Genomic DNA, 27,948 nt, shown 5'->3' with positions numbered 1-27,948 from the left:
CAATACGGACTAAACACCGATTGTCGAATATGTTGGTTGACATGTCGTTGAAGTTCTTCGACATATCCTATATGCCCCGTTTACACTTCTGCTGGCTGCCAGCATGCTGGTGTCAGTGTACTGCCCTCTTAGGAAAAAAACGTTAAACGGTGGTCCTTCGTTGGTCTAATACTTTGGATCATTGGACCACAGTTGAACGTTTTTTCCTAAGAGGGCAGTACACTGACACCAGCATGCTGGCAGCCAGCAGAAGTGTAAACGGGGCAATAATGACTTCGCGGTAGTGAAAGCAGGATTTGGAAGATGCTTTCCATAAATAATCAACAATAAATTGTAGTTATTATACTTACTGAATAGATCGTAGATTATTAAGTCTACCATGTGAACTAATTCCATTTTTTCCACCGATCTCCGGAAAATTTCTCCAAAACATTCCGTCAGAAAGTAACCGCGTAGTGTCAAGCAAAATGTGAAACGTAAATGACGGTTGTATTGTCGAATTTCGGAAAAAGCTAACACATATTGCGCAATTTCGCCAAACGTACACACTTACAATTTGTCGAGATTTGAACAGCCGCGTCGACGACACGTACTATATAAATAACCACAAAACAAAAAAAAGTTATATCTGTAAACCAAAAGAAATATGGATTTCTGTGAACCGAAAAAAATAGGATCAGCTTAGCATTTACCTTCGCCCAGAACACTCGGAAAAGGCAGACATATAGCAGTTATTTGACTAGATGTTCATAGCGCAAGGTGAACGGGCGGCAGAAAATATTACATTCGATCGGATTGCCATCGGGCGCAGATTGATTAGAAAACAGTAGCAGGGCATATTCGCTTGTACTAGTTATGAATCATCGTTTTACCATGGACCTTAACTCTATTTTACCCTCCATTGCAGATCAAATATTTCGGTATGAATAAATCCGTTGGTCTTATATCGCTCGCCGAGAAAAGCGAAGAAAATTCGTATGCGGAAAAAATAGCGATCGTACACGTTCTACCGTGAATAACCATCGTACCGGGACCTTCCCGAAATTGGATTACTGAAATTGGAGCATACAGCCGAGCGGAATAATCCTGTTTGTATCTATCAAGAACCATTATCTCACAACTTTATGCGAAGGGGATCATCCACGAATGGTGCACCATTCTATCGTACGAGAATGGGGGTGCCTATGTTTGAATCAGGGCGCGGAATGGCCTATTTACATTCTAGAATTCTATCCAGACCAAGGGGAGAGTCGCTTAACACAAACTATATTGTGCCTAAAAAAAAAAAAAACACGTGATATACTGTGAGTCTAAGTGTGCCACGCTGTTCCCCATGAAACAGCTACTTGTCAAAACTGAGCCCTTTGTGTGCCGCAACTGTGCAACTGTATGAAAACGAAAATGCCAATATTGATAAATGCATTGTGTTAATGTGTGATTGGCACATTGTTCTAAGCGTCCTCCCCTTGATCCAGACCGTCGGGAACAAATTTTACGACGGAGCTCATTTGATTCTAGAGCGACGAAATGTGATGTTGGTCGCGATCTTGAATAAGACTGTGAGCTACTAACTACTTTTACAATCTTTTGTTTGATTTTAAATTTTTTTTTTGAACATTAAAAAACTCTCGATCGATAAATTGTTTTTATTTCTCGATCATGAATTCGATTTTTTTACGAAACGTTTTGCAACTCCTGTCTTTGAGAGTCCACCACCGCATGAGCTAGAACATGTTGACTGGTTAGTAATTCAATTGCGTAAAATGGAAAGATTTGATACCTTCTTCGGATTTCACAGTGGAAGTAACTGGTTCCATGCTTGAAGCACTAACAGATCCATATTTTCTACTATATTGAACAAAATCTGTACAAAATGTGTACCTTTCGCATATCTTGCGATTTTTTTTTCTTTGCTGTGTCACTAACGTGACAGGCTAAGGCCAGTGATGGCCCATCTTGCCCGTGTATTGTTAGATTATTATTTTATTTTATGTTTTAGATTCGATTGTGGTTTAATTCACATGTGTTTTTCAATTTTCATTTTTATAGGTTATATTTCCATTGTGGTTTTAATTTCGATTCTTTTATTTATTCCGATTGTAATTTCTTTTACAGTGACTCCCGATGATAGTTTCGCGGCGTCGCAACACTGATTCACTCTAGAACGCAAAAAATCGTGAAAAATACACAAAATTTCATCGCACTAGTGCGAAACAACATCCTCACACGTTGAGAGCTCCACCGGAAGTTCCTTGATCTTGCGTTTTTAAATTGTTTGTTTATTTACTCTGGACCTCCTTGGTAACTAGTTCGTAGCAACATAAACAGTGTTGCTCAAGAAGATTATTTTTATCATTATCAAGGGGTCGCTATATTTGTGGTAACTGGCGGTGAATCGTTAACGAACAATTTCATTGTCAATTTTTCTTCGAAGTGCCTTGTCGTGTCGTCGGCCGAGTGCTAGTCAGGTAAAAAAAATAGATAAAGAAAATACTGTAAAGCATTTACACTTTATAATGGATGCACTTTCATGTCATTCATGGAATACAATTTGATTTCTTGCTACAACGAAAGTAATAGCGGCCCTTACACGATCATTAAAAGTGTCATTACTAAGTAATGACACTTCTGCTCAAACGCTCGTCATTACTGCATTACTGTACATCATTACTTTTTAGCATTACACGTTCATTATTAATGATGAGAATTTGTAACTACTCCAGCAATAGCAATAGCAATAGCAATATTTTTATTTTTGTTTAGCTGAAAATAAATTTGATTTGCCATTGAAACGTTAAGGTTAATGAAATATTAACAATTTAAATCTATACTTTGTAATTTTTTCGTGTATAGTTCTAAAGATGTTCAGCACTTCCACAAAAAAATAAGAAGAAGAAATAATGTTGGTAATGATGGAAAATCCAGAATTCCATCATTACTCGTGTCATTACTGAACTCGTAGACCTTACACGATCATTAAAAGTGCCATTACTTTTTAGTAATGACACTTTTAATGATCGTGTAAGGGCCGCTGTTGGTTTTTCTAATGCGCAGAGTTGCCATGTTATTTATTTCAAAAATGTGTCTTTTTCAAAAATCTGTTGGACACAGACAAATCTGTCTGGATTTGTCTGTGGCTAACTATGTTCAAGAAAATTTTGACCGGGCTTCATTTTCCACACTCAGGCAAAAAATATATGGAATTTCATAATGATTTCGTATGGTTTTTAGCCACAAGAATATTGTATGCGAATCATAAGATTGCCTTATGAAGTCACGAAAATTGGAATTCCAATAAAACGCCTTATGAAATTCATACGAAAATTTTAGGAACATTGTGCGAAATTCCTATGACAAACATAACTTCTCTCATATACTGTTGAATTCATAAGTTGTTCGTATGAAAACTATAATAGTGATAGATGAGATGTATACTGCAGAGGTATATTTTTCATATTAATCTTCTGAAATGGTGATTTTAGTGATTTTTGATGCATCATAAGATTTGCCTTATGATTTTCACTACTCAATTTGCCTTCTCATGCATGAGAAAACAAAAGGTCTCACCACTTATCGTATAGATCGTCGTTTGTGAAATCTGGGTAGTTAGAGTGTCAGGCGAAGCGAGAAAAATCTGGTATTTGTCAGATAAATCTGGAAACCTGGCAACGTTGCTGATGTGCATAACCCATGTGGTGTTGTTTTGTTTTGTTTGTATTTTGAACGGAATTGTAATATATTTTTGTACGGTACGATCCGGTAACAAATCAGCGGATGTTTTAATCTGTGCTGTGACACTTTTAATAGCGTTTGGTATTTTATCTATATTCTAATATTTTATTAAAGATTCAACACTATCCGGAATGAGCGAGGATAACGACGGACCGCGAACAGAGTATAAGTTGGAGACGGACTCGGAGCTACGATTTGAGATTGAAAATAAGAATGAAGTCACCATAACCGTAAGTACTGTTACTGATAAGGTTTAATCGTTTACCAAGAATGTGTTTATTTTCTTCAGCTGCTCAGTGGTTACGCGGAGCTTTTTGGTACGGAGTTGGTGATGAAGAAACCTTACGTATTCGGGTTAGGCGAAAAGGTTGCCATCTTCACTTATCACGGTTGTGTTATCGAGCTGCGCGGTAAACCGGACGTTGCCTATGTGGCTCGAGAAACTCCTATGGTACAATATCTTAATTGTAGCTCTGCTTTGGAACACTTGAGAGCTAAGGCCGAGTTAGACGATGTTCAAGGCCCGGTGGTGATGGTTGTTGGCCCGATGGATGTAGGAAAATCAACCCTTTGTCGAATTTTCTTGAACTACGCTGTACGACTAGGACGGAGACCGGTATACGTGGATTTAGACGTTGGCCAAGGTTCGATTGCCATTCCGGGCACAATTGGAGCATTGTTGGTAGAACGGCCGGCTCCAGTGGCCGAAGGATTCGCCCAGCAGGCTCCTTTGGTTTATCATTTTGGGCACACATCACCGTCTGACAATGACGTTTTCTATAATGTGCTGATATCTAAGCTGGCTGAAACCACGTTGGAACGGCTTGAAGCAAACAAAAAAGCCAAATATTCTGGAATGATTATAAACTCTTGCGGATGGGTGAAAGGGAACGGTTATAAAAATATTTTACATTCCATCAAAGAATTCGAAGTGAATGCAGTTTTTGTGTTGGATCAGGAACGGTTGTACAACGAATTACTGCGGGATGTGGATCGTACTGTACAAGTTGTTTTCTTGCCTAAAAGTGGTGGCGTCGTAGAGCGCCCCAGAGCACAAAGAGCCGAGTCTCGTGACAACCGCATAAGGGAATATTTTTACGGTTCCAAGATGCCACTTTATCCACATTCTTTTGATGTTAAATTTAGCGACGTGAAACTGTTCAAAGTCGGCTCGCCTGCTTTGCCGGATTCGTGTCTGCCATTGGGTATGAAGAAAGAGGACAATTTTACCAAATTAGTCCCGGTCCAGCCGGGACCACACTTAATGCACCATATTTTGGCGGTGAGTTTCGCTGAGAGTACCGAGGAAAATGTGATACAATCAAACGTCGCTGGATTTATTTGCGTAACCAACGTTAACATGGAGAAGGAAGTGCTGACGGTTCTTTCGCCCCAACCGAGGCCGCTACCGCAGACAATCTTACTCGTTTCCGACTTGCAGTTTATGGATAGTCATTGAGTTTCTTATTGCGAATAAAATAGTTATTTCGATGTATAGTTTTCTTTATTTAAGAAGCAAAAAAGAAACGAACTTAATTATACTGAAGTACAAAACCAACCAGGATAAGTTCTTCTAAATGTGCCTCATTTTTTTATTTCGTTATGGCACAAGTGATGCTAAAAATATTTTTAGAATTAACAACCAAAATTGTATGAAAACTGTGCTGCTATTCCAAGTATAATTGCCCCATCTCTATAGGAAATTCCATAGGATAGGGTAGAGCGGGGTGATATTCCGCTCTGTGAGAGTTTCCGCATTTTCGAGTTTCTAGTTATAGAAGTGATCTAGAGTTGTGAGCGTCAGTGTGAATTCACTTCGTAAGATGATAACAAAAAAGCAAGTAAATTTAGCGAATTATATATTTGTAATTATTTATCACCGATAGTAAATTATTAGTTCTGTTGTAGTTACCGAAATATATTTCGCGCCGCGTAAAAGATGGTATTTCATTCGAAATGGAAATCCATCTAGAATAATTACATAACTTATTTTCGTGACAGATAGAACGTTGGATGAGATGCCGCTCAATGGGCTAGTGTAATGCTAAATCTGTGGTAACCCAAAAATTTGGGAGTAATCATGAAATGTATCCAAGAAGGACAGTAGATATTTTCATTATTTTTTCATTTATTTTTGTTGTTACGAATTTCTTATGATAGTTATTAATTTTTCTCTGTATAAATGTTTTTTTTCGGCACGCCAGAAAACACATTGCACTCCGTTGCAAAACAAAACGTGTTCTGTAAGTACCAGAAACTTCACGTCTGCTTAGCGGTTCAAATTGAACTGCCGAGTTTAGCACTAAGCAGTTTAATTTTAACTGCTCTGCACTGATGAGTCAAAGACGAAACGTAAAAATAATAATAAGTGATGTTTGTAGTATTTTCAAAAATATTCACGGTTCGTTACTTTCTGTTAATTTTACCTTAATTTTTAGAAAAGTGAGGAACCTCTCCCCACTTTACCCTGTAGAACAGTTCGACGCAGAATGGTAGTATAGGAAATCCCATAAGCGGCCCTTACACGAAAATTTTTATTGTCATTTCGGTAGTAACATCCCGAATAAAAAATATTATAGAAAAACAATGTGTTTTATTGTTACAGAACCATTTGAAACATTACAATGACCATAGCAATTATTGTAAAAATAACAGCAGGAATATTGTTCAATATATTGTTATAAACTATTAAATCAATTGTGGAAAGACTTTTCGCAGTAGAATGTATAGGTTGTTAAGTATCGTAACAATAGAATATCTTGAATTTTTCCGTACTTGTTTTTTCGCAATACAATAAAATTCACAGTTTTCAAACAGTAGAGAATAAAAAAAATAATATAAATCCAGTTATTAGAATGTATGGTAATTGCATTGTTCAGAATTGTGAAAAGCATATTAATTTTACAATCGATTTAATGGTTGTTCCATTGTTTAACAGCTTTTATTTCAATTTTCAATTGATTATGAATCGTGATATAAAAAAACAAACAAGTTAAATTTTTCGACATATTATATTCAACCAAATTCATTATCACAAAAAACGAGACACACGACAATTGACATGTGTGAAAGCGATTTTACATTAGCAAATTACTTCGTTAAATGTTCTGTTAAAGAATTCACATCACCGGTAAAATTGCGAGCTGCTGCATATTTTGCCGCTTTATTTAAATTTGCGATTTTTTCTGCGATGCCCTTATTAATACGTGTTGGATGAGCCAATGTAGATATTTGTGCAAAGTTATTAACTCCAACTCGTGAGGCGACACGCCTTCGCCTTTCCATAAAAGAAAAGTGCCATATTCTGTCCAAACACAACGTCAGTTTTGGAAGCTATATTGATTTCTTCAATTTGTTGAACAGTTATATCAATTTCAGGATCGGTTGTGAATGTCTATAAATAAATAATGTGTGAAGAAACAGGAAATAGTACACAAATTATATTTACCAATTTAGCCTGTGGGTCTGATTGAGCTTTTTTAGTTTCAGAATTAGCAAATACAACCAGATCTTTCATCTCAGCGATGTGATGTTTCTGTTTTTCATATTTTTTGTTTAGAGCTTTGAATGTTTCAATTTTTGTTATACTTATCCAGTAAATCATAGTATTTGATGCGATATGAGTCTTCTTGTACCCTCTGACTGACAGAATCATTGAACTTACAGGAATTTTCGTCAGATACATGGGATTTATCGATTACTTCCGCAGACTTTGAATGCGATGCGACAATGCATTGTGCATTAGATCTCACATCTTCAGCTGTTTTTTTGAGAATAATACTTGTCGGATACTGTTGATAAAGAGTCTATATCAAAATTAACTGGTAAAGGGTCGTGCTTTGAATTTTCACGTCTTTTTGATAGAGAGCATCCTTCTAAAGCATTGTTATTTACACCAGTTTTAACCGGTGTGACCAAACTCCTGAACTTTTTTGCTGAATTTGAATATCTAGTTAAACTAGATGAAAGCTGACTACTTTCTGCAAAATCATCCGAAACATCAAATTTATTCGATTCAATTGCATGCAGTTCCGCAGATGTTGTGATTGCCAATCTATTCATAACATGGCCATCGATTTCAGTGTCATCCGCAGAATTTTTATTCGCATGAGAATTATATGAATGTTTTCTGTCTTCCTTAAATGATTGACTCAAATCTCCTTTTTGGCTTAAATCTAGTGGATCAATAGAGTTCTCACTGTTAATATCTGCCAAACTTCTGGTCATAGTTACTGGCACGAAGGTAAGACCACTTGTGGAGAATAAATCTCCATTTACTTCCGGTCATTATCGTTCCAAGCTAAAATTTACATTTTGATTCGCCTTCAATCATTGGATTGGAAACAATTTATTAAAAACTTACCATTTCAGTAACGTAATTTTGATTACGGAACTTAGCTTGCTTTCGAACGCTTTCTGGACCATCATTACATGCGCGTTGTTTTGCCTTTTTATCCACGCGTCTTACTCGAACTAAAAATATATAAACTACGAACGGGTTGTTAATATAAAAAAGAATCATGTTAACCAGTTTTGCGTTTCGAAGACATATTTTAGTTTATCTCAAAAATAATCACCGGAAAATTCCACGCGTTACAACAGAAATTTTTATATTTTTTCTTCACTTCAATTTACACGATCAAATTAAAACACTTATTTATATGTAATGTCCAATAATAATTAAATTTATGATTGAATTAAAAACCGAGTGAGCGAGTGAGTAAAAGGATATGGAATTTTGCATAACTCGACTTTTGATCGCCGCCCTGTTTAATTATGGTTAAAATTAGACAGAAAACAATTTTCGATATGAAATTTTGGGAACGTAACGTAACAACAAGGCCGTGCACAACGCGATTTTACTAAATTTTGTACTCTTTCTGTTAATCGTGTAACACAGATAATCTGCTACAAACAGAGATGCCAGATTTTTAGATTTTTTTTGTTAATATGCAAATTTTTTAGTCGAGTTTTTAAACATTTTTTCGTCTGCAGACTTTTGACAGATTTTTTACACACAATCGTCAAAATTTACGGACTTTTCAAATTGCTGCGATCTTTTTTTGTAGCCCAATTTTGAGAACCATGCTAGATAAACATTTCAGACTTATTTTTGCACGCCGCCCGCAAATATTGACAAAATTTACCTGGCATCTCTGACTACAAATTGTTTTTGGCAAACGCAAAAAATCTTCGAATAAACTAAACCGAGAATATGAGAAAATCCCGAAACTCACGACTGGATACGCTATTTTGCGGCAACAAAAACTTGCCATAGGCTCGGTGATATCGAATGGTAAGAATTGTACTAATTCCTAGTGTATTATTTATAAAATATAAATTTTAGTTATCAAAACCGACACAAATTGACAAAACTATACAATCCCCTGAATCTTCGATCCCTCAGTGCACAAACGGAATCAATGCACAATATGGGTTATCGAAGATAAAAAAAATCATGATGTGTACGCGAAATCCCATTTATCTCCAATTTCAGTCGTCTCTGATCAGCAGGTACTTTTATTTTGTTTTGAAGTCATATATTTATTTGTAGTTATTGAAGTTCAAAAACTCATTTTAGGATATATCATCGTAATCTTCAGAGTTATTAAGCGAAGAGTTATGCAAAGATCAAACGTCAGATGATGCCACTTGTACAAACAATTATAATTCGGTTGCTTTCAGTGATGCTGAGAACAGTTTCGAGTTTGCGAAATGAATCTGGGGAAAATATTCAGAAGATGAATCTAACTGAACCTGCACCGGAATGCCCAAACCGCGAAGAAGAAGAGGTAATATTTTAACAAATATCAACCTGTATGTTTTTGATCTCTCTTCAATCACATTTCAATTAATCATACTTAAGTGAAATTTCGATCTCGTTTCAGCATTGCTACAAAAATGATTTACTTCATCTACACGGATATTCATGGATATTTAACAGAAAGCAACCAGATACGTTACAAATATATGGATGCATATAATAGAAACCACCCAGGTACAGTCAGAGCGATGGATTTGTGCATGAAACGTGGTGTTCCTGTAAATGGTGTCAAAGGAAAAACTATTGAACACAAATGTTACTGAACAGGATATTCTAGAGTGAGAAATTGTTGAATGTTTTTGTTGAGGATTGTGAAATTTTATACAGAATTGATGAAATGAAGTACAATGTTCATTTACTTTTGCATATTCCGTCTTGCGTAAGAAATTTTGGTCCGCTGTGGGCATTTTCACTTTTTTGCTTCGAGGATATGAATGGAGTTTTGAAAAAATTCATTAAAGGTCCTAAACAACCCGTTATTCAAATTGCTAGACGATGTCTTCTAGCACAAAAGAGAAAGAAATATATGAAAAACAATATTTTGTACTGTTCCCGAAAAACTATATTTCTTTCTAATTGAAATACAATAAAATGTATTGAAACCAATAGAATTGACTGTTTACCAATCGTTTCTCCTGTAAAATGAATGGTTAATTTTTATACGGGATGTGATTAGGGCATATCGCACGATAGGCCATTGCAAATGTTACAAAATATAATGCTAATTGCTTCCCACATTATCGAAATGACGGAATGAGCAATGAATTCTTACTCGACTGCATGCTGCTCGATCAACCTGATTGACAGTGACATTATAAATGTCATTGAATAATGTGTTAGTGTAAAATTTAGGCGACTTAAGCCATTCCACTACACTCCAGCTAGAGGAATGGATGATGCTGACTAAGGTAGGCCGTTTTGTTAATTTCCAGCGAATTTCAACAGTTTATGTTGGGATTCTAAGATATATCCGAAAAACATGATGATTTATATTTGTATATTCAGTTATATAATGTTTTCGTTTAAAAATAAACCGAAAATCAGCACGAAAACGTGCAAATTCGGAAAAGATGAAGAAGAAGATTAATTGACAGTTCAGTCCGCATCTTCTCACTCAATTCCGAATGATTTCCGAATCAACCGGTTGTAGGCGAAATTCATTCGGAATTGGTTGTTGCACTGAAGTCAGAATTGATTCGGATTTCCACATGGAATTCCGAATGAAAATTTCTCGCCGATTCGGAATTGATTCGGAATCGTGCGCATATGCTTGAATGTCATGTTTAAAACCTGAGTAATGAGCATTATTTTTACATACTACATGTTCGAACTAGTTTTTTTTATTCATATCAAACCACGTGGACACTGTGGACTTTGTTTTTTGATTAGATACTACAAACATCAGACTTTACTACATTTTTTTCATACGACCATTGTGTAATGTCAAAAAAATCCTAATATCGGACTTTTTTGTCCAATATGTTGATTCAAAAGAACTATTTACAATTAGTTGACCTGATAAATTGTGTTGTTCACCTTGAAATTCTGTTTATAAATGAAGATGTTGATGATAATAAATTGTATTCGAATTATTTTGCATGTACTTATGTTGTGGTAATCATTTGAATTGTGAATGGTGAAATACCATATGAAAAATTACTGTTTTAAATTGTGCAAATCTTTAGATATGAAACAAAACCATGTTGATATTAATGATATGACGTATAGTCGTCATGAACTCTGTTTTGCCTTTCATCATTCCCCAATCAAGGACAGGCTATAGGGTAACTGATCAATGAAGGTAGCTGAACGTGAAAATTTGTAAAACATATGCAAGCTGTCTTGTATGATGCAGAAAAATCACCAAATCACCATTTCAAAAGATTAATATGAACAATACTCACTCAGGTAAAATGAGTAGAGAAAATCATAAGGCAAATCTTATGACGCATCGAAAATGGTTATTTCGAAAGAATAATATGAAAAATATACCTCTATTATAATGTTTTTGACTCTGCAATATTTATCTCATCTATCACTATTATAATTTTTATACAAACAATTTATGGATTCCACAGTATATGAGAGAAGTAATGTTTGTCATAGAAATTTCACACAATGTTGAATCAATCATTATTTTGTGTTTCATAAGATCAGCAATATAGAACAGTTTTCGAACTATTTTTTCTGCGGTATTGTCGGAGTCGAAGCGAAGATATTGGGCCGTATGAATAAAATGTAGTAAAGTCTGTTGATTGTAGTATCGTTTCAAAAACAAAGTCCACAGAGTAAAACGCGTTTAATATTAATAAAAAACTGTTTTTATCTACCTAGCAGTGAGGTGATGCCTTTCTCATATCAATCATACTGTCATATATAACACTGTGGTATTCTTCAAAATAATTTTCTTCGAAAATCGGTTCGGACATCTCCGAAAAAACTTTGTGCACTTATTTACACAATTTACCCCATAACTCCGGAACTGGGAGTCACATCCAAATGAAATTCAGGAATTTTGTATGCGACCACAAGACCTTTCATTCGAATCTAAGTTTGTGAAAATCGGTTCAGCCATCTCCGAGAAAAATTAATGCAAAAAACGCTACAAACACACATACGCACATACACACATACAAACATACACACACATACACACAGACATTTTGCGTACTCGACGAACTGAGTCGAATGGTATATGACATTCGGCCCTCCGGTCACGGTTCAAAAGTCGGTTTTCACAGTGATTGCATAACCTTTCTATATGAGAAAGGCAAAACAAGTTCGAACATCTAGTTAATATTACCTTCGAATTAGAGCATTTATTGCAGGCCGTATCGACTCGGAGCCGGAAAAGCTGGAATAAGTATGCAAAAAGCAAGAAACGTATTTACTGCTGCAAAAATGCCACTTTATATAATTTTTCTACTTGACTTTATCAGCAAACACACGAGTAGCAACCTCTGGAGCAACCAAAAAATTGTAGTAAATACTACATGTTCGAAAGTTGTTGTGTAGTAAAGTCTCTGCTGTTGGCAGGAACGTGATCCACATGTTTTATTCATACGGCCCATTGTTCCAGATTTGATCACAATTATTGATAGTAAAAATGATTTTGCATATTTATTAACTTCAACTCAATTTATAGTCGGTATAAACAATTATACTCGCATGGTCGAATTTACCTCCCCATATGGTAGCTATACCCTAGGGGGACGGCAAATCTGTTTTTTTTTCAAATAAAATACAAAAAGTCAATGGAAAGCGAAAAAAACTACATCTATCCAAAATATGTTATTGAAAATCTTATAGAAATGGTAACAATTCATTTTTTTTTACTTTAATACATATTAACAGCAAACTGTACATTTCACAAAACGAAATTATTGAAGAAAATTACTATATAGTAGGATTATTTTTCACCTATTATGCTATTTCATGAACAATTTTCACATTAAAAACTTTTTATTGTGTATAGGATAGTAATTCATCGAATAATTATATTTAGACGAAACAATAATCATACAACAAAATCTATATAAAGTTTTCTTGAAGTTTTCGATGTACGCTACATTTTTTTCTGTGTAGTATCAAATATCATCGGAGTCTATTGTTGCTTTCTCCATATGAGAAACATAACAGCTTATGTTCAATGATCCATAGTTTTCGATCAGCTCTAAAACGTTTTGTTTGAATTTTGTTCAACCTAGATTCGAATCCTTGAATTGTAAAATTCACAATCGTTGTTGATTCGGTCGAAGTGAAAAAGCGAGCTTCTCTAAAAATGGCTTCACATGTTTGACTGTTCCTAAAAACTAATGATCTAAAAAATATCATCATTTTATTTAAATTTAATACCATTGTTCCTTGAAAAATAAAAAAAAAATTGTCTTTGAAATTATATTTTTCTTCATGTGACATTTGAAATTTTTAGGTTACTTTGCTTATTACGATACATCATATCTCCATGATTATGTTTTTAACCAGCAAAAACCCAAGAAAAGACGATCGATCCATATTCAACCGTTACTATGTGTATCAAAGAAAAGGAAAGTGTGCATGATCGTATGCAGCGCAAAAAAGACTAATCGAAGCGAAGTGCATTTTTTAGTGTCGTCCCCCTCGGCTATACCAATGTCTGTGGTATGTTGTGGAACTAACTCACAAATTGATACATCGGCGGTTAGTGTGTATCACCCACTGCACATGGGCTGTAGTTGTGTTTGTGATGGCACCCATGCTCATATCAGAAGAGCTCAGCCTCTGCTGAGAAAAAAATGAGCGAAAGTGCCACTACCAAGCACGCAATCAGCACTCTGAGGCAGTGCAGTGAGCAGTGACACTTTCTTCCATTCGTAGTCTGACGCCCTTGCGTTTAAGACGTTTCTGGTGTGCTTGGTGTTTTTCAGTGTCGTACGTGGTGGTGGTACGCCCCGGATTTTCTGGTGATTACCAGGTTTTCCAGTGATTGCGGAGCGTATCTATTTCTCCATTCGGCGACCACTTTTCGTTTCGGTGTTGCGCTTCCAGGTGTGCATATTGTTCAGTGAAAGCGGCAGAAATTTGTCGGAAGAAATAGTTTCCCAAACTGGGTACTAGTGATTCGATGTAGAAAATCGTGAAAAATCAATAATTTCTTGCATTTTTTTCTTTGCTACGTTTGAGTAGTGACAGCTCTCTGTGAGAGGAAGAGCTAAATGAAAAAAAAAATCATTGCTCGGCTGTCAAAACATAGGAGTGCAGTTTGCTAGTGTATGTAGGGCTAGTGTTGCCAGCTTCAGTGGCTGAAAACTGACACACCGTGAGAGCCAAAATACGCTCATGGATGTGTTTAGTATTGTGTATGAATGAATGTTAACTGTACGCAAGTCCATTGTGTGGCCGTGTGTAGCCAGAGAGCCAGATACTGCGAGCGTCTCTCAATTTGTGTAGTATACACACTGCTGCATAACGACGTCGCGTTAAGATATCGATTTTCACACACTCTATTCACTAGTCATTGGTCAGGCCGAAATTCTGGATTTAAATTTCGGAATTCCGCGAAAATCATTCCCGGAAAACTGTAACCTAGTTGTATTATCTTGTGCAGTCGGTTATCGTGTTTTGTTGCGCCCTGAATCTACGGAAACTGACCCTGACCGTGATAGTTCCGGTGAATGATATTTTTTCCTCCCTTGACAGATGAAAAAGTGCAAACTTTAGTACGAGTTCTATATTAAGGTGGAGACACCTTTTCAATTAAGCAGGCAAAAGTTTCGATTGTGGCAGACAAAAGTGCATTCCACTGTAGTGATAGTAATCGGATCAAGCTCTCGATGGGAATTCGGGTGTGAATGGGTCCTTGGGTACTGGCAACGCAGGAAAGAAAGTCCGGTTCCTGAGAAGCAGTGAAGCTGCCTGCCGCAAAACTGCTGGCAGTGAGGTGCACAAGCGTGCCGGAAGTGTTCGAAGTGTGTATATTCCTGCCTGAAGGAAGCTAGTAGTCCGTATATTTTGTATCCCGGCGTGAGGGTACCTCGGTCAAGAAGAAACAAAATTCAAGTTGTGTGCTTTTCTCGTTACGCTGGAGTAGTGTCCTTCGGCCGACCCAACCACAGCCTCCAAAATGACGAAGGATAGATTAGCAGCCCTACAGGCGGTACGTATCACAAAATGTGCACCATCCGGAAACGACCGTTTCCGAGACGAGTGCTTACCTCATTTCAGATTTTGTGTTTGTATCCCGATATCATTAGTGACCTTTCCTCCAACCCTCGCCCATTACGTGTCGTTTATGTTATCCGTTTTCCGTTGTTCGGTGTCTCCCTCGGTGTGTTTTTTTTGGTTTGTTCTGTGTGAAACCAGTTTTTATCATTTGTTGGCTGGGCGATTAAATGTCAAATCGAAAGATTCACCGGAGCGATCCATGCATGGAATTGTCTGTTTCGCAATTGGACTTTGGGATGGGAGGACGGGAGCAGCGTTGAAATTTCCATAAAATTCTAACGACGAGTGTGTGATGTTGCATAAAACGCTTCTCTTTTTCGCATTGCAAGTGTGAATGCCGTTGTTGAGCTTAACTAACTAACTAGACGGTGCTGAAATGTTCGTTCCAGCGCGCAGCAGTTCCCATGAATGCCATTTTCGTGATGGTAATGATTTGAAGGTTTCTCTCATTGTTCGGAAGTTTGAAATTGGTTCAGTAGAAGAGTTAGCATGAATATTGTTGAAGAATTATAGTGGCATCGTTTTGCGCTAAACCAATGGAATTATGAGCTTCTTTTTTTGAGTAAGTTGGAAAATTTCATAATGATCGCGTCAGTTTTTAATGAGTTCCGAAATAATCATCGTTCATATATCAGGCAAATGAAATCCGGTTAGATACTCAATCTACGTCCTAATTCACTTTTAACTTAAATAACGAGCTAGCCTCGTGTACCAGCAGCCGAGCCTTTGAATGATTTTCATTGTCAACCCTGGATGCTCCTAGGATCAGAGGCTATGTACAAGGTTGTCACAAGAACTGTGATCCGAATTATTTGTCATGAAATTTTGTATTGGGCCATGTTGAGGCTTGTTCTCAACAAAAATATTCACGAATTCGAAACTATTTACGACTTTTCTGTGAGAGGCCCGGGACTTTTCATTCTATATAGTATACGGGGTTTACCCTAATTTGCTGTCTAAATCACATAACCCCTTTATTTTATGTGTAACGGTTATGCCACTTAGCAGTTCCGAGTCGAAACGTAAAGGAAACATAAAATAGTTATGTGTCCTGAGCACAATAAATAGTTCGACCAATAAATTAGTGCCAGTAATTTTTTGGCATCGGTCTCATGACTGGTTTCGAGTCAAATATGCGTCAAATGTGCTACCTCTATTCACTATTGTAAATGGACTTCGACATATCAATTACTTCTGGAAGCTTATGAAGAAGGATGTACTAAGGCATTCAATTCGCTTGCATGCCGTGATCAAAACAGACGTACCGCTGCAGTCTCAGTGATAAAGGGTGATTTTTTTGCTGGTATCTTTTTGGCAACACTGATTTGACAGATACCGCGTGAATCGTGTCTTGTGTCATTGTCAAACTTGTTCAGTTTGGTCTACAATTTGATAAGAATCGACTTACGAACGAACAACGTTTGCAAATAATTGTATTTTACTATTGAAAATCTTGCTTGGTTATCTGCTTTTTTTATCAAAAAATTGTGTCCAGCGACGATGGGCGGAAACGTTACTGTGAATGGCGAGCGCTTTTGCCCAAAATGGAAGAATTGGACATACCTGACATGTGGTTTCAACAAGACGGTGCCACATCTAACACGGCACGCGAAACAATGACCAAATGGACTGTCGCTTTCGGTGAACAGTTTATCTCAAATTTTGGGCCCGTCAATCGGCCGCCTAGATCGTATGATTTTACACCTTTTGACTATTTCTTGTGGGTCCATTTTAAGCCTCATGTCTACAAGGAGACACCCCAGCAATAAATGACACAATGGAAGCCAATATTGCAGCATTTATTAGTGAAATACCGGCCAAATGTTTGAAAGAGTGTACTAAAATCGGACCTTGCGCATGGACTATCTAAAGCGGAGCCGCGGCCAACTTTTGCATGAAATCATGTTCAAACATCAAATTATATTGATCGTTCTATCGATTTTAATAAAATCTTCACCAATTTTCTTATTTTCTTTTTGAAAATTGTATTCCATCTCTTAAAAAATCACCCTTTAAAGTACAAAGTACAATACAGTGTAAAAAACAATACAACGTAGTGAACAATTAGACGATCTCGACATAAATAAACCTAAAGAACAAAAACTATCGTCATTTAGAGGTAAGGTACCTGATAAAGTACCGGTTGCACAGCCAAGGTCAATTATCATTCACTTTAGAAAGAGTACTACTCAACTTTCAGCAAGCGAAATTGAAACCCTGTTGAAGGAAAGAACGCGTCTCGACATAAAATAGGCTTCGTAATGGTATTCGTGTATTACGTATGCGTTTGTAGAGATCAATTCCTTCCTACTTGGTTCTCGGAAGCGAAAGATAACGTACGAGTTTCAGCAAGCCACAGGTCAGTACTGTCGTAAACTTATCCACTTCGGCAGGCCGAATAAAAACACACCAACTTTCAAGGACACCGAAAACTTTTTAATACCGGCTCCCACCAGTCTCACCGCTTCTGAGACAAGAATTGACAGTATAAAACTACAATGATGGTAAAGGTGATCGAATAGTCAAATTCTTAAACGCGGACCAGACAAAGAAAATCTTTCCCTGATCCGAGTTCAACAAACTTTTATCTGATCATTTTTAAATGCAAAATTTTCAAATCCGATCCCAAGCTGTATCCGCTCAAAAAAAAATCTTCACCTGTATCCAACAAAAGTCGGTTCAGATCGGGTTTTTTTTGTTCAAATATTCAAAATCCGACCATCTCTACAATAATGTACGGCTTCTACGGCTAACAACGATCGCAACCATTAAATAAGTACGGGGATATTACAGAAAAAAGTTATCACGATGCCAAAGAATCAATGGACGAAAGTGTGATTAGCGAACCAATAGTCCCCAAGCTTCGTTTGATGGTAAATTTGTTGAATCTCGCCCAAGGGAAAGGTCATCAAAGAAATTCAAAAATAAACGCTTCCTAATCCACCTAGTAGTGTGATAACATCCTTCGAAATAGAATTTCTAAAAAAGATTATTGTTTAAACGATTTTAGATAAATCAACTGATTTCCAGATTGATTCGAATAATTCACAAAAGTGTGCTTTGAAGTTAACGTTGTTTATTCGGTAATATTTCCGGAAACTAACGGATCGGTAATAATACTTCGATAAAATTGAGCGGATAGAAAAAAAAGTGCGACTTGTCGGTTATGTCACTTATAACATAATATCTCCGGAACCGGAAGTTTTCGAACTTGATCAACGACCCGACAGTAGCCTTCAAACTATTCTAACATTGTTTAAATCGGCTAGAATGCCCGAAAAAATTGAAAGGAAAGATGCTCGCACATAGACACACAGATATCTCGTTGAGATGAGTCGAATGGTATATAACACTAGGAGTCTCATCCAATTCATTTCTATATAGGAAGCAATTTATTTCTCTCTATATACTTTACTTTAATGGTGCCCAACCCGTCTCCGGAGCTTGACCGAACGAATTGTGGATTTCCAGGATACACGATCTTGAACCACCGTTCTCCAATCGCTCTGCAGTCCTGCTGCGTGTGCATTTTTTTTTTGTTTCTATTATAGAGGCTTTAACATTAAGGTCATTCACCTCATCGAGCCAAAAAAACTTTCTGACTCTATGTGCAGGGTTCGGGATCGAACCCAGGTGGACTGCATGAAAGCCATCGACTTACCCATCACGCTATACCCGTCCCCGCGTGCATCTTCTTGCGCCCACCCAGTGAGTGCAAGGTCTACTCTGCAGTCGACGACCTCTCCCAGATTCTCAGCTGAGCATCACGTAGGCCATTCTCTCTTCCGGCATTCTTGCTACATGGCCAGCCGACTGGACGTGTCTGCAAGCTACGGGACTTCAACTGGTTACGCAGTCCGTAGAAAGCCCTAATATCAGCTTCAATGCACCTGTTTACCTGGCGGCTAATTTCATTATCGCATGTCACTAGTGTTCCAGATATATGAACTCGTCAACGACCTCGTATCGTACTCCAGTAATATCCATCTCGGATCCTGCTCCGTTTGTGCTGCCCCGGTCTCTACCAGCCACCATGTACTTTGTCCTGGTAGAGTTCATCGGCAACCCTATTCTCGCAGCTTCTTTCTTGAAGGACACAAAAGCCTCTTCCACAGCTCTACGATCCGCACCAATAATATCAATGTCCTCCGCGGCGTATGACTTAGTGAAATTAAACGAATTGTGGCAGGTCATGTTAGAATACATAGCTAATTAGACTGATTCGTGCGACACTCGATAGATCGAAATCAAGCGTCAAGATAGCTGGTACGACATCCGATGCTTTCCTAACGTTAGATGGATTGAAGCAGGGCGACGCGATCTCAAATGCGTTGTTCAATATAGCGCTCGATACGAAGATCCGGCGTACTGAGAAATGAAACCATCATCAGTAAGTCTCACATGCTCCTTGGTTTTGCGGACGACATTGATTCCTCTTCCGATATAGGGAAGGTAAAATTAACTTTTGACTTCGTTTATACATGAAAACTATAAATACATTCACGTCTCTTTTTAAGCGACTGTTTTTATGCGAGTTTTCAAAGTTGTGCGATTTTCTTGTTCCGTCTTAGAAATGTACGAAACATTGAAATCTAGTGCAATTCAAAAAACATTTTAATAGGACTTTTTCAAAAATGTTTTTGAGATAACACAAGATTTCGACATTTCATGCAATTGTAAAACATTTGGTATCAAGAATTTTTTTTTGTATTTTTGAAATCTCAGAATTTTTCCAACCATGCGATACCTAAAATAATTTCTGAATAATTGGCATCGGGAAGGACAGGTTTGGAGTGATGGATAAGTCGATGTCTTTCACCCAGCCCATCTGAGTTCGTTTTATAATCCCGCACATATGGTCAAAAAGTTTTTTTGTCACGCAATAACTTTATGGTTGAAACTGATTCAAAACAATCGTCGCGTCTTGATAAAAACAAAATACTGTAGAAGCTCAGAAATGGCTTCAAAAGTGTTATCCGAAGTCTACTCCATCGAGAAGAATCATTTGTTATTGGTATGCTGAATTTAAACTTGGCCGCTGATGGTGAACGTCCAATTGAGTTGGTTACTTCGGGAAACATAGAAAAAAGTGTTGAAATTAACGTAACGATATCAGAAGGCAGAGTGCTTACAATTATGCATGAACATTTGACCATGAGCAAACTCTCTTTTCAAAGAGGGTGCCGAGTGTACTCACAGTCGGTTGAAAACAACAACAACGTGTTGATGATTCAGAATAGTTTTAGGCCATACTTACAAGTACCAAATCTGATTTTTTGAGTCGATATATGACAATGGATGAAATATGGATCCATCACTTCGCTTCGGAATCAAAACGATCATCATCTTAGACTACAGCCGGTGATTCACGTGCGCAGCGTCAAAAGAAACTGGGAAGTCAGCTGAGAAGTTTATGGTTCCAATATTCTGGGATGCAAATGGTATATTCTTCATCGATTATGTTTGGGAAGGAAAAACAATCAAGAGCGAATACTAGATCTAGATAGCGTTGTTGAATGCAAAAATCAAAGAAAAACGACCTCATATGTCGAAGAATAAAACACTTGCTTACTCATTCACCATCTAGTCCAGATCTGGTCCCCATTGACTACTGGCTATTTGGTGATCTAAAAAAAAGTGCTCGTCGGTAATAAATTCAACTCCAATGAAGAAGCAATTGCTGGAAGTCTTTTGTGACAAAAGAAAAATCCTTCTTCAAGCACAGCATCGAGAAGTTAGAGAAGCATTGCACAGCGGTTCAAAACTGCAATTTCATGCCTTTAATTATTTGGTGGCCTTATCGTAAACTTTTGCTTGTTGGTGTATCCGTCAAAGTTGTACGGTTTTAGACGCGATCGACGTTTCATGTCCTGGTAAAACATTGTTTATGAAATTGAATGATTTGCGGTACGGATAGGTCCACCATCCCCCGTATTCTCCAGACCTGGCCCCCAGTGACTATTATCTGTTTCCAAACCTGAAAAGGTTTCTTCAGGGAAAAATTTTTTCGCGAATGCTGAGGTCATTGCCGAAACGGAAGCCTATTTTGAAGGCTTTAACAAATCTTTTTTTTTCAAATGGCATCAAAATGTTGGAGGACCGATGTGTATCGCTCTAGATGGAGATTATACTGAAGAATAAAAATGTTTTCATAATAAAAAATCGACTTTTTCTTCGTTGGGCCCGGGACTTCTTATTCCATTCGTCGAAGCAGAAACGGTATGCGATTTTTAAAGGAAAATACCCTTTTGCTATTCTCTATAGAAAGGTAATAGAATTGCTGGAAAACCGAGCTCCGGAAATTGCTAGTGTAATTCGATCTTTCAAAGAGTTTTCACCGTCCAATTTTCTCAAATATGACTAAGCCGATTTCAACAAACTTGGACTTGTTTAAAAGCTACTATTATACTGGGACTCAAGTTCAAAGATCAATTGACAGTCACTTTCGGTTCCGGAGATATGACAGTATAAGTAACGGAACCGCCAAAACGATTTTTTTCATCAACTTAATTCGATACGTTTGAAAGCTACTATTGGATTATTCATCAAGCTTGCTAACACTTCCGGTTCTGAACATAAAGTCGCTAAAGTGAGTAACCGACGAATTGTTTTTTGTTCTATCCGCACATATTTTTAGAATCAATCTAAACGGTTTGTGTCAAAAAGCAACCGAAATTACTACACGGAATGTAAAGTCCCGGGCCTCTCACAGAAAAGACGTGAATAATTTCGAACAGTGTGAATATTTGTTGAGAGCAAGCCTCTAGATGGCCCAATACCAAATTTCATGACAATCTATCCACTAGTGTGTGAATAACAGATGTGCGTTACGAATTGGTCCACGATCCCCCGTATTCTCCAGATCTGGCCCACAACGACTATTATCAATTTCCAAACCTGAAAAGATTTCTTCAGGGAAACATGCGACCTTTCAAGAATTTTTCTCCGCTCATTCTCAAAGATGACTGAGCCGATTTTTACAAACTTGGATTCGTTCAACAGCTACACTTGTACTGGGAATCAAGTTCGAAGATCAACTGAGTGTCACTTTCGGTTCCGGAGATATGACGGTATAAGTGACGGAACCGCCAAAACGATTTCTTTCCTTTTTTCTTGCTGATTTTTTTCATAGATGACGGATCCAATTTCAACAATTCTAGGCTCGTTTGAGAGCTACTATTGTATCATTGATCAAGTTTGAAGATTACTAATTACTAACACTTCCAGTTCTGAAGATATAATCGTTGAAGTGGCGTAACCGACGAATCGCTTTTTTCTATGCGCACATTTTTTCAAAATCAATCTGAACGATGTTGTTTCAAAAATCAGCCCGGATTCGTGTCAGAAATTATTCTTATGAAAAAATATATGTAAATTATTCTATTTGAATGTCAAGAGAAAGGCACACACTTCCATGGATTAGGAAGAGGCTGTTTTTTTGCACGAGCAAGGCAAAACTCTGAACGATTTGATTTCTTGACGTTTCGCCTTCGGCTTATCAGTGCTTGAAGTAGTTCAAATTTAACTTCCATCACTATTATTTACGTTTCGTCTTCGACTCTTCAGTGCAGAGCAGTTCAAATTGAATTGCTTAGTGCAAAAACTTAGACAGTTCAATTTGAACGGATAAGCAGACTTAAAGTTAACGCTATTTGCGAAACACTTTTTTGTATTGCTCCGAAGCGCAATTTTTTTTCTGAAGTCCCGAATGAAACGAAGAGGCGATCGAACTGGCCGACCGCAAATTTTGGTGATGGCCGTTTTGGAAAAGTCTTGGCATTACATTCCGTTTGTGGAATTTGGCCTTTCTTTTTCAACAGACTTCGCAGCCGATTTTTAGTGTTCAGAATCATTGCATGGCAAGTACTATGGATCCTACTAACACTAAGAATCCTTCCAGGTCGGGGCTCGAACATACGACAACTGGTTTGGAAGACCAGCGTCCTATTTATTCAACCGTCAACCCGGGTGGCCGTTTTGTGCTTTATGCTATTCTTTACATTTCGTCTTCGAATCGTCAGTGCAGAGCAGTTCAAATTGAACTTCCATGCGTACCTAGCAGTTCAATTTAAAACGCTGAGCAGACGAAAAATTTACATTTTCTGGAAACTGACACACTTCCAAATATCAATAATCGTTGTTTATTTATGTGATTGGTGCATGTTTTCATTTTGCTCCCGAAATTGTTACGCGGTACACCTACACTTCAGTATCAGCTATGCACACGAAGCATATAATACTCGTACACAATTAAAAAAGGCGGGGCCAAAGAGAATCAAAAATAGCCCTTTTGCAGAATTACCAAGGGTGTGAATTAAATTAATACTGTCGATAGCATTTGAATGGACAACATTATCAACAATGGTTCCCTGGAATCGATTTTTGGTCCTTAGAAGAACCAAATTGAAGAATTTGGTTAATGTAAACAATTTTGAGTACATTTTCCTTTAATACTGATCCCACAGAAAACAACGATGATAAACCCAACAGGACATCATTGAAAAGCATTTGAAACTTTCTGTAACCAAATGGAATGTAACTAGCATTAATTTTCCCACCCCGGTGAATGGCCATAATTAATTTCAAACTGGGGTTGAAAAAATAGATGAAAAAAAGTTTGTTCAATTTTTCTGTAATGTTTGTTAAGTTGAAGGGCGGACCTAATATCAGCTGATTTTCAAATAAGGGCGAATCTTACAACAAAAAAAAAACAAATCGTGTTTTCCTCACCTACCAATAAAATCCTACAATTTTACCTAAAAATTCTGATTCTACAAAAATCTCAATCTTAGTAATACAAAGAACTATAAAGGGTGAAACTTTCATTCCATTTGTTTAGGTAAGTTTCGCCGTCCGTGTTCCATGCCAACAAACAGGGCGATACTTCAATTGCTAGTAAGGAAGGGCGAAACTATTTATTTTCTTTATTTTAGATGGTTTCCGAACTTTTTACTACTGGAAATAGCAAATGAGACGATAAAATTATCCGCAGATTAACCTTAGTCGCGAAAACGAATCAATTTCACGAAAAATGTGCGAGGGCGTAACTTCATAATTCACAGCAAGCATAAAAGTAAACAAATCGGAAAAGGGCAAAACTCTTTTCATGTTGATTTATTCAATAGGAAACCAACAGTTTATCGGCTAATCAAAAATTGATCTGAGAATATACGATAATTTCTAAATAGGACTTGAAACCAAAGTCGAAGCATTCATCGACGTTTTTCTCATTTTGCTGTCAGTGTTAGGTTCGCCCTTCTTTGAAAAACAGCGGATATGTATTTGACCACATTAAAACCATTTTTTGAGTGCGAGAGAGGCAAGTAAGCGTGATTAATTTTTCTCCTTGATAATCGTTGATACCCAAAAGTACGAGAGAACTTAATTTTCAAGTCATACTACATGGAACGAGAAGTCCTGGGTGCAACGAAAAAAAAATCGAATTTTACCGTGAAAACATTTTTATTCTTTATTATAATCTCCATCTAGAGCGATACACATGACCCATCGGTCCTCCAATATTTTAATACCCTTTAAAAAAAAAAGATTTGTCAAGGCCTTCAAAATAAGCTTCCGTTTCTGCGTTTCTGCCCTCAGCATTCCACGAATTTTTTTTCCCCGGAGAAAACCTTTTCAGGTTTGGAAATAGATAATAGTCGCTGGGGCCAGATCTGGAGAATAAGAGGGATTGTGGACCAAACCGTACCGCAAATCTGTTATTCAAACACTAGTGGATAGATTGTCATGAAATTTGATATTGAACGATCTAGAGGCTTGTTCTCAACAAAAATATACACGGTTATACACTATTCACGTCTTCTAATGGCAGGCCCGAAACTTTTAATTCCATGTAATATATGGATGTTTAGTCTGCCAACAATTTAATCGTAAATTGCTGGTCATGGTAAATTTTTAAAAGATGATAAAGTAAGACGTTTTCACGTCAAAAATATCATCGAAAGGCTTCAACAGACGGATGCCCTAAGTTGACATGTTTGTTTCCCAATCGATAAGATAAATTACCGGAAAGTATCAAACTCATCGGATGTTTGTGCATTCCAAGTCTTGCTGAGCTAATGCAATTGTATTCAAGTGCAAAAACTCTACTTCGTGTTTTTTGGACATTGAAAGCAGTTATACTTCAACCCTACCCTTCGTACAGTTCTCCACAGGAGAAAATTACACCGGTACCGGGGCAGTGGGGAGTCACCCAACGTCCTCGAGTCAGATGCAACCTTGGAAAAAAGCAGTTGGAACTGACCCCACCCGAGCGTTTCCTGAGCAGAATCTCAGCAATGTTTTTCTATGAGTACAGATTTAGATTTCCATTACTTGGGCGATCCATCACATACGGGAATGACGCTGCTGATAAGATGATCGTTGTGTTTCCCATAGACAACAGATTAGTCAGCACGAAATTACCCGACTACACAAGACTGAAGAGGAAGCGGAAAACCTTTAAATTCGTGGAACATAGAAAAAAATAATACATGCAAAACAGAGGAAAACTTGAGTGGATTCTACGGTGTGTGCGAATGCGGTCTCGAGCGCCAATCCATTTTTATACGCTAAAACAGAGAGCACACCGAGAACACTACAATGTCCTTGCGCTCCTGTGCTCATTTTCTGTCTGAGAACACGTGAGAGCTGGTAGGATAGCTGGATGGGAAATGAGTTCCCGTTTGCTTGTGTGGAGACACATTTATTCCGGGGAACTAAAAAAAACTCATGACGCAATGACGCGCTTCAAGTTTCGGGGCAAGGACTTCACCAGTGGACGGACGTTGGAATGGGATCTCATCTGCGCCTGCTACCCCGTTGGGCGGTGGTTCTGATAACTGCTATTACCTATCATCGGCTGAGCATGGCCGGATTCGTTGCAGTGATTTTCATGAATGAAAAATGACCCAACGCTGCTTTGGTTTGGGTGAATTCAGTTACTGATATCAATCTCGGTATCTTTTTCTTTCAAATTTTCCGGGAAAATTATGAGGGGTTGTTTGTTTCGGCGGTTAAACGTACAGAGTCACTCATACAGGAATCGATTCGTTTACTTGTGGGCGAGCGGGTTCAGTGGGTGTTTTTCCGTGTGTGCGCAAGTGTGTTTGTTGAGCACTTTCAAGTAACATTGTTTAACTTGGACGCGGCTGTTTCTATCGACGAATTTTGGCGATAATATTCCCATTTGGATCATGAAGATCAGCTTTCGTCTTAATTCTTAATATTCGTAAGTTTATTTATTCCAAACGTGATGTTTCAACTTAGGTCAAGTTATTATTTTAAAGAAATCTTCTCCGTCACTGGAGGCATAGATTGTTGTTGTTTTCCAAAGCGACAAGCGATAATTTTAAGAATTTTAGAAGAATTTTGTTCCGTGAAGGAAGAAGAGAAGGGTCAGGAATTATTGTAAGTAACCACAAATATAAATATATACTAGGCTGAAATATTCTTGGAATAAACTATTAGTTTGAATAAGTCTCAAGAATTACTGATTTCTCATATAGTCTTGCAAAAGCATGAATAGTTTGGAAAATAAATATATGAGTAAATAGTCTTTCTGTCAACCTTGATAAATGTTTGTAAAAATCGAAGTAGTTCTTGGTAGCCACAACTCTGTGATATCACGAACAATAATAGAATTAGTTGAATGAAATCTGAAAAAATGTGTTGGTTTTTCGACAGAATTGTAAAAGTTTTGATGCTACATTCCTTCGTGAAACGCAAGACTTATCATCTTCATCATATCCGTTGGCCAGATGTGTTTCTTGTTTTGATCCTACTGTTACCTCAAATTCCTTTGAAATAGCCTAAGTTTTTATGTTGAAGAGCTAGTCGATACAAATAGGATTAATGGCAATGTAACGGACAAAATAACGATGGAAGCTGTGGGGTTCTGTCGTATCAAAAGATTGACAAATTTTGGACGAGATTAAAATCTGAAATCTTCTATCAAGCAAATCCTCATACTTTCGCACGGAAACGTTTATGACGTCCTGTGGCTCTGGAATATGCATCAGCTGTAGTGGCAGTTAACCAAATCTACCCAACAATCCATATAACTTTTTGTGACATCTATTGGACAGGAGAAATGAAGTATTCATTTGGTGTTGAATTATTATCAAACCATCAAAGCTTGGTTTTGGCACAGAGAACAGACAGCCAAGCTATGACAATTTTTTCAAATAGGCTGTGTGAAGCATACGGATTTTTAAAAATTCGTAAAAATCACTGTTGCGCACGACTTTGCACGCATGAATTACCATCGTATGCAAGCTCGAACGCAATAGCCCATAAGGGATTACTGCCCGAGTAGAGTGTGAGCTTAAAAAGAAAACTCAATTTGATGTTGTGCTGTTCGTATATATCGATTACTTAATTTGCTATCGTTTTAACGGTTAAAAGATCAAAATTGAAAGCAAAAAAAAATGCTGTGTGACATCAAACTGAAAACTAGTTTTGCTCTCAGTGAAAGTCCATTAATATGATGTAGATTTTCTCGAAATGATACGTCACGAGCATAATCTAGAAATAGAACAGCCAAAACAGGTCCGGGATAGTATACATTTAGGCGATATTATTCGCAAGCAAAAAAAAAGATTTCATGCAATTTTCCCACACTACCGCGGAGAGAATCCGGTTTCGAACTTAGGTGATTTGGAATGCGAACTTTTTGCGATTGCTATGGACTA

General features: G+C 37.4%; 2 protein-coding genes across 16 annotated transcripts in view; both read left to right on the top strand.

Moving 5' to 3' along the window:
• Positions 1 to 3,684: 3,684 nt before the first annotated feature.
• On the top strand, positions 3,685 to 5,223 carry LOC131438323 (protein CLP1 homolog). Of its 3 annotated transcripts, none has more exons than XM_058608244.1 (3): positions 3,685 to 3,749; positions 3,847 to 3,962; positions 4,022 to 5,223. In XM_058608244.1, exons 2-3 carry the CDS (start codon positions 3,864 to 3,866, stop codon positions 5,189 to 5,191), a joined length of 1,269 nt encoding a protein of 422 aa, XP_058464227.1. In that variant the 5' UTR covers positions 3,685 to 3,749; positions 3,847 to 3,863; the 3' UTR covers positions 5,192 to 5,223. The 3 variants fall into 3 exon arrangements, with proteins under 3 accessions (XP_058464227.1, XP_058464228.1, XP_058464226.1); XM_058608245.1 differs by having other exon boundaries at positions 3,697 to 3,759; XM_058608243.1 differs by having other exon boundaries at positions 3,703 to 3,786.
• Positions 5,224 to 13,897: 8,674 nt separating this feature from the next.
• Positions 13,898 to 27,948, top strand: part of LOC131434424 (syntaxin-1A) — a 160,184-nt gene continuing 146,133 nt past the window's right edge. For 3 of the 13 annotated variants that reach the window (XR_009230330.1, XR_009230322.1, XM_058601118.1), the window contains exons 1-2: positions 13,899 to 14,083; positions 14,735 to 15,191. Coding sequence is in view for 3 of the 13 variants with exons in the window: in XM_058601118.1 (XP_058457101.1) it covers positions 15,159 to 15,191 (33 nt within the window). In the remaining 10 variants the exon portion in view is untranslated. Of the gene's footprint in view, positions 14,146 to 14,218; positions 14,306 to 14,372; positions 14,395 to 14,549; positions 15,192 to 27,948 lie in introns of those variants that run through there. The other 10 variants (XR_009230331.1, XR_009230329.1, XM_058601117.1 and 7 more) reach the window with 8 other exon arrangements.

This window comes from Malaya genurostris, chromosome 3, assembly GCF_030247185.1.
Source record: "Malaya genurostris strain Urasoe2022 chromosome 3, Malgen_1.1, whole genome shotgun sequence".
NCBI classification, from domain to species: domain Eukaryota; kingdom Metazoa; phylum Arthropoda; class Insecta; order Diptera; family Culicidae; genus Malaya; species Malaya genurostris.
This window is presented reverse-complemented; position numbering and strand designations above follow the sequence as displayed.

Coding starts and splice junctions, on each gene's coding strand:
- LOC131438323 (XM_058608244.1), top strand. CDS start 3,864: ATGAGCGAGGATAACGACGGACCGCGAACAGAGTATAAGTTGGAGACG. Junction 3,963..4,021: donor AGAATGAAGTCACCATAACC/GTAAGTACTGTT, acceptor TATTTTCTTCAG/CTGCTCAGTGGTTACGCGGA.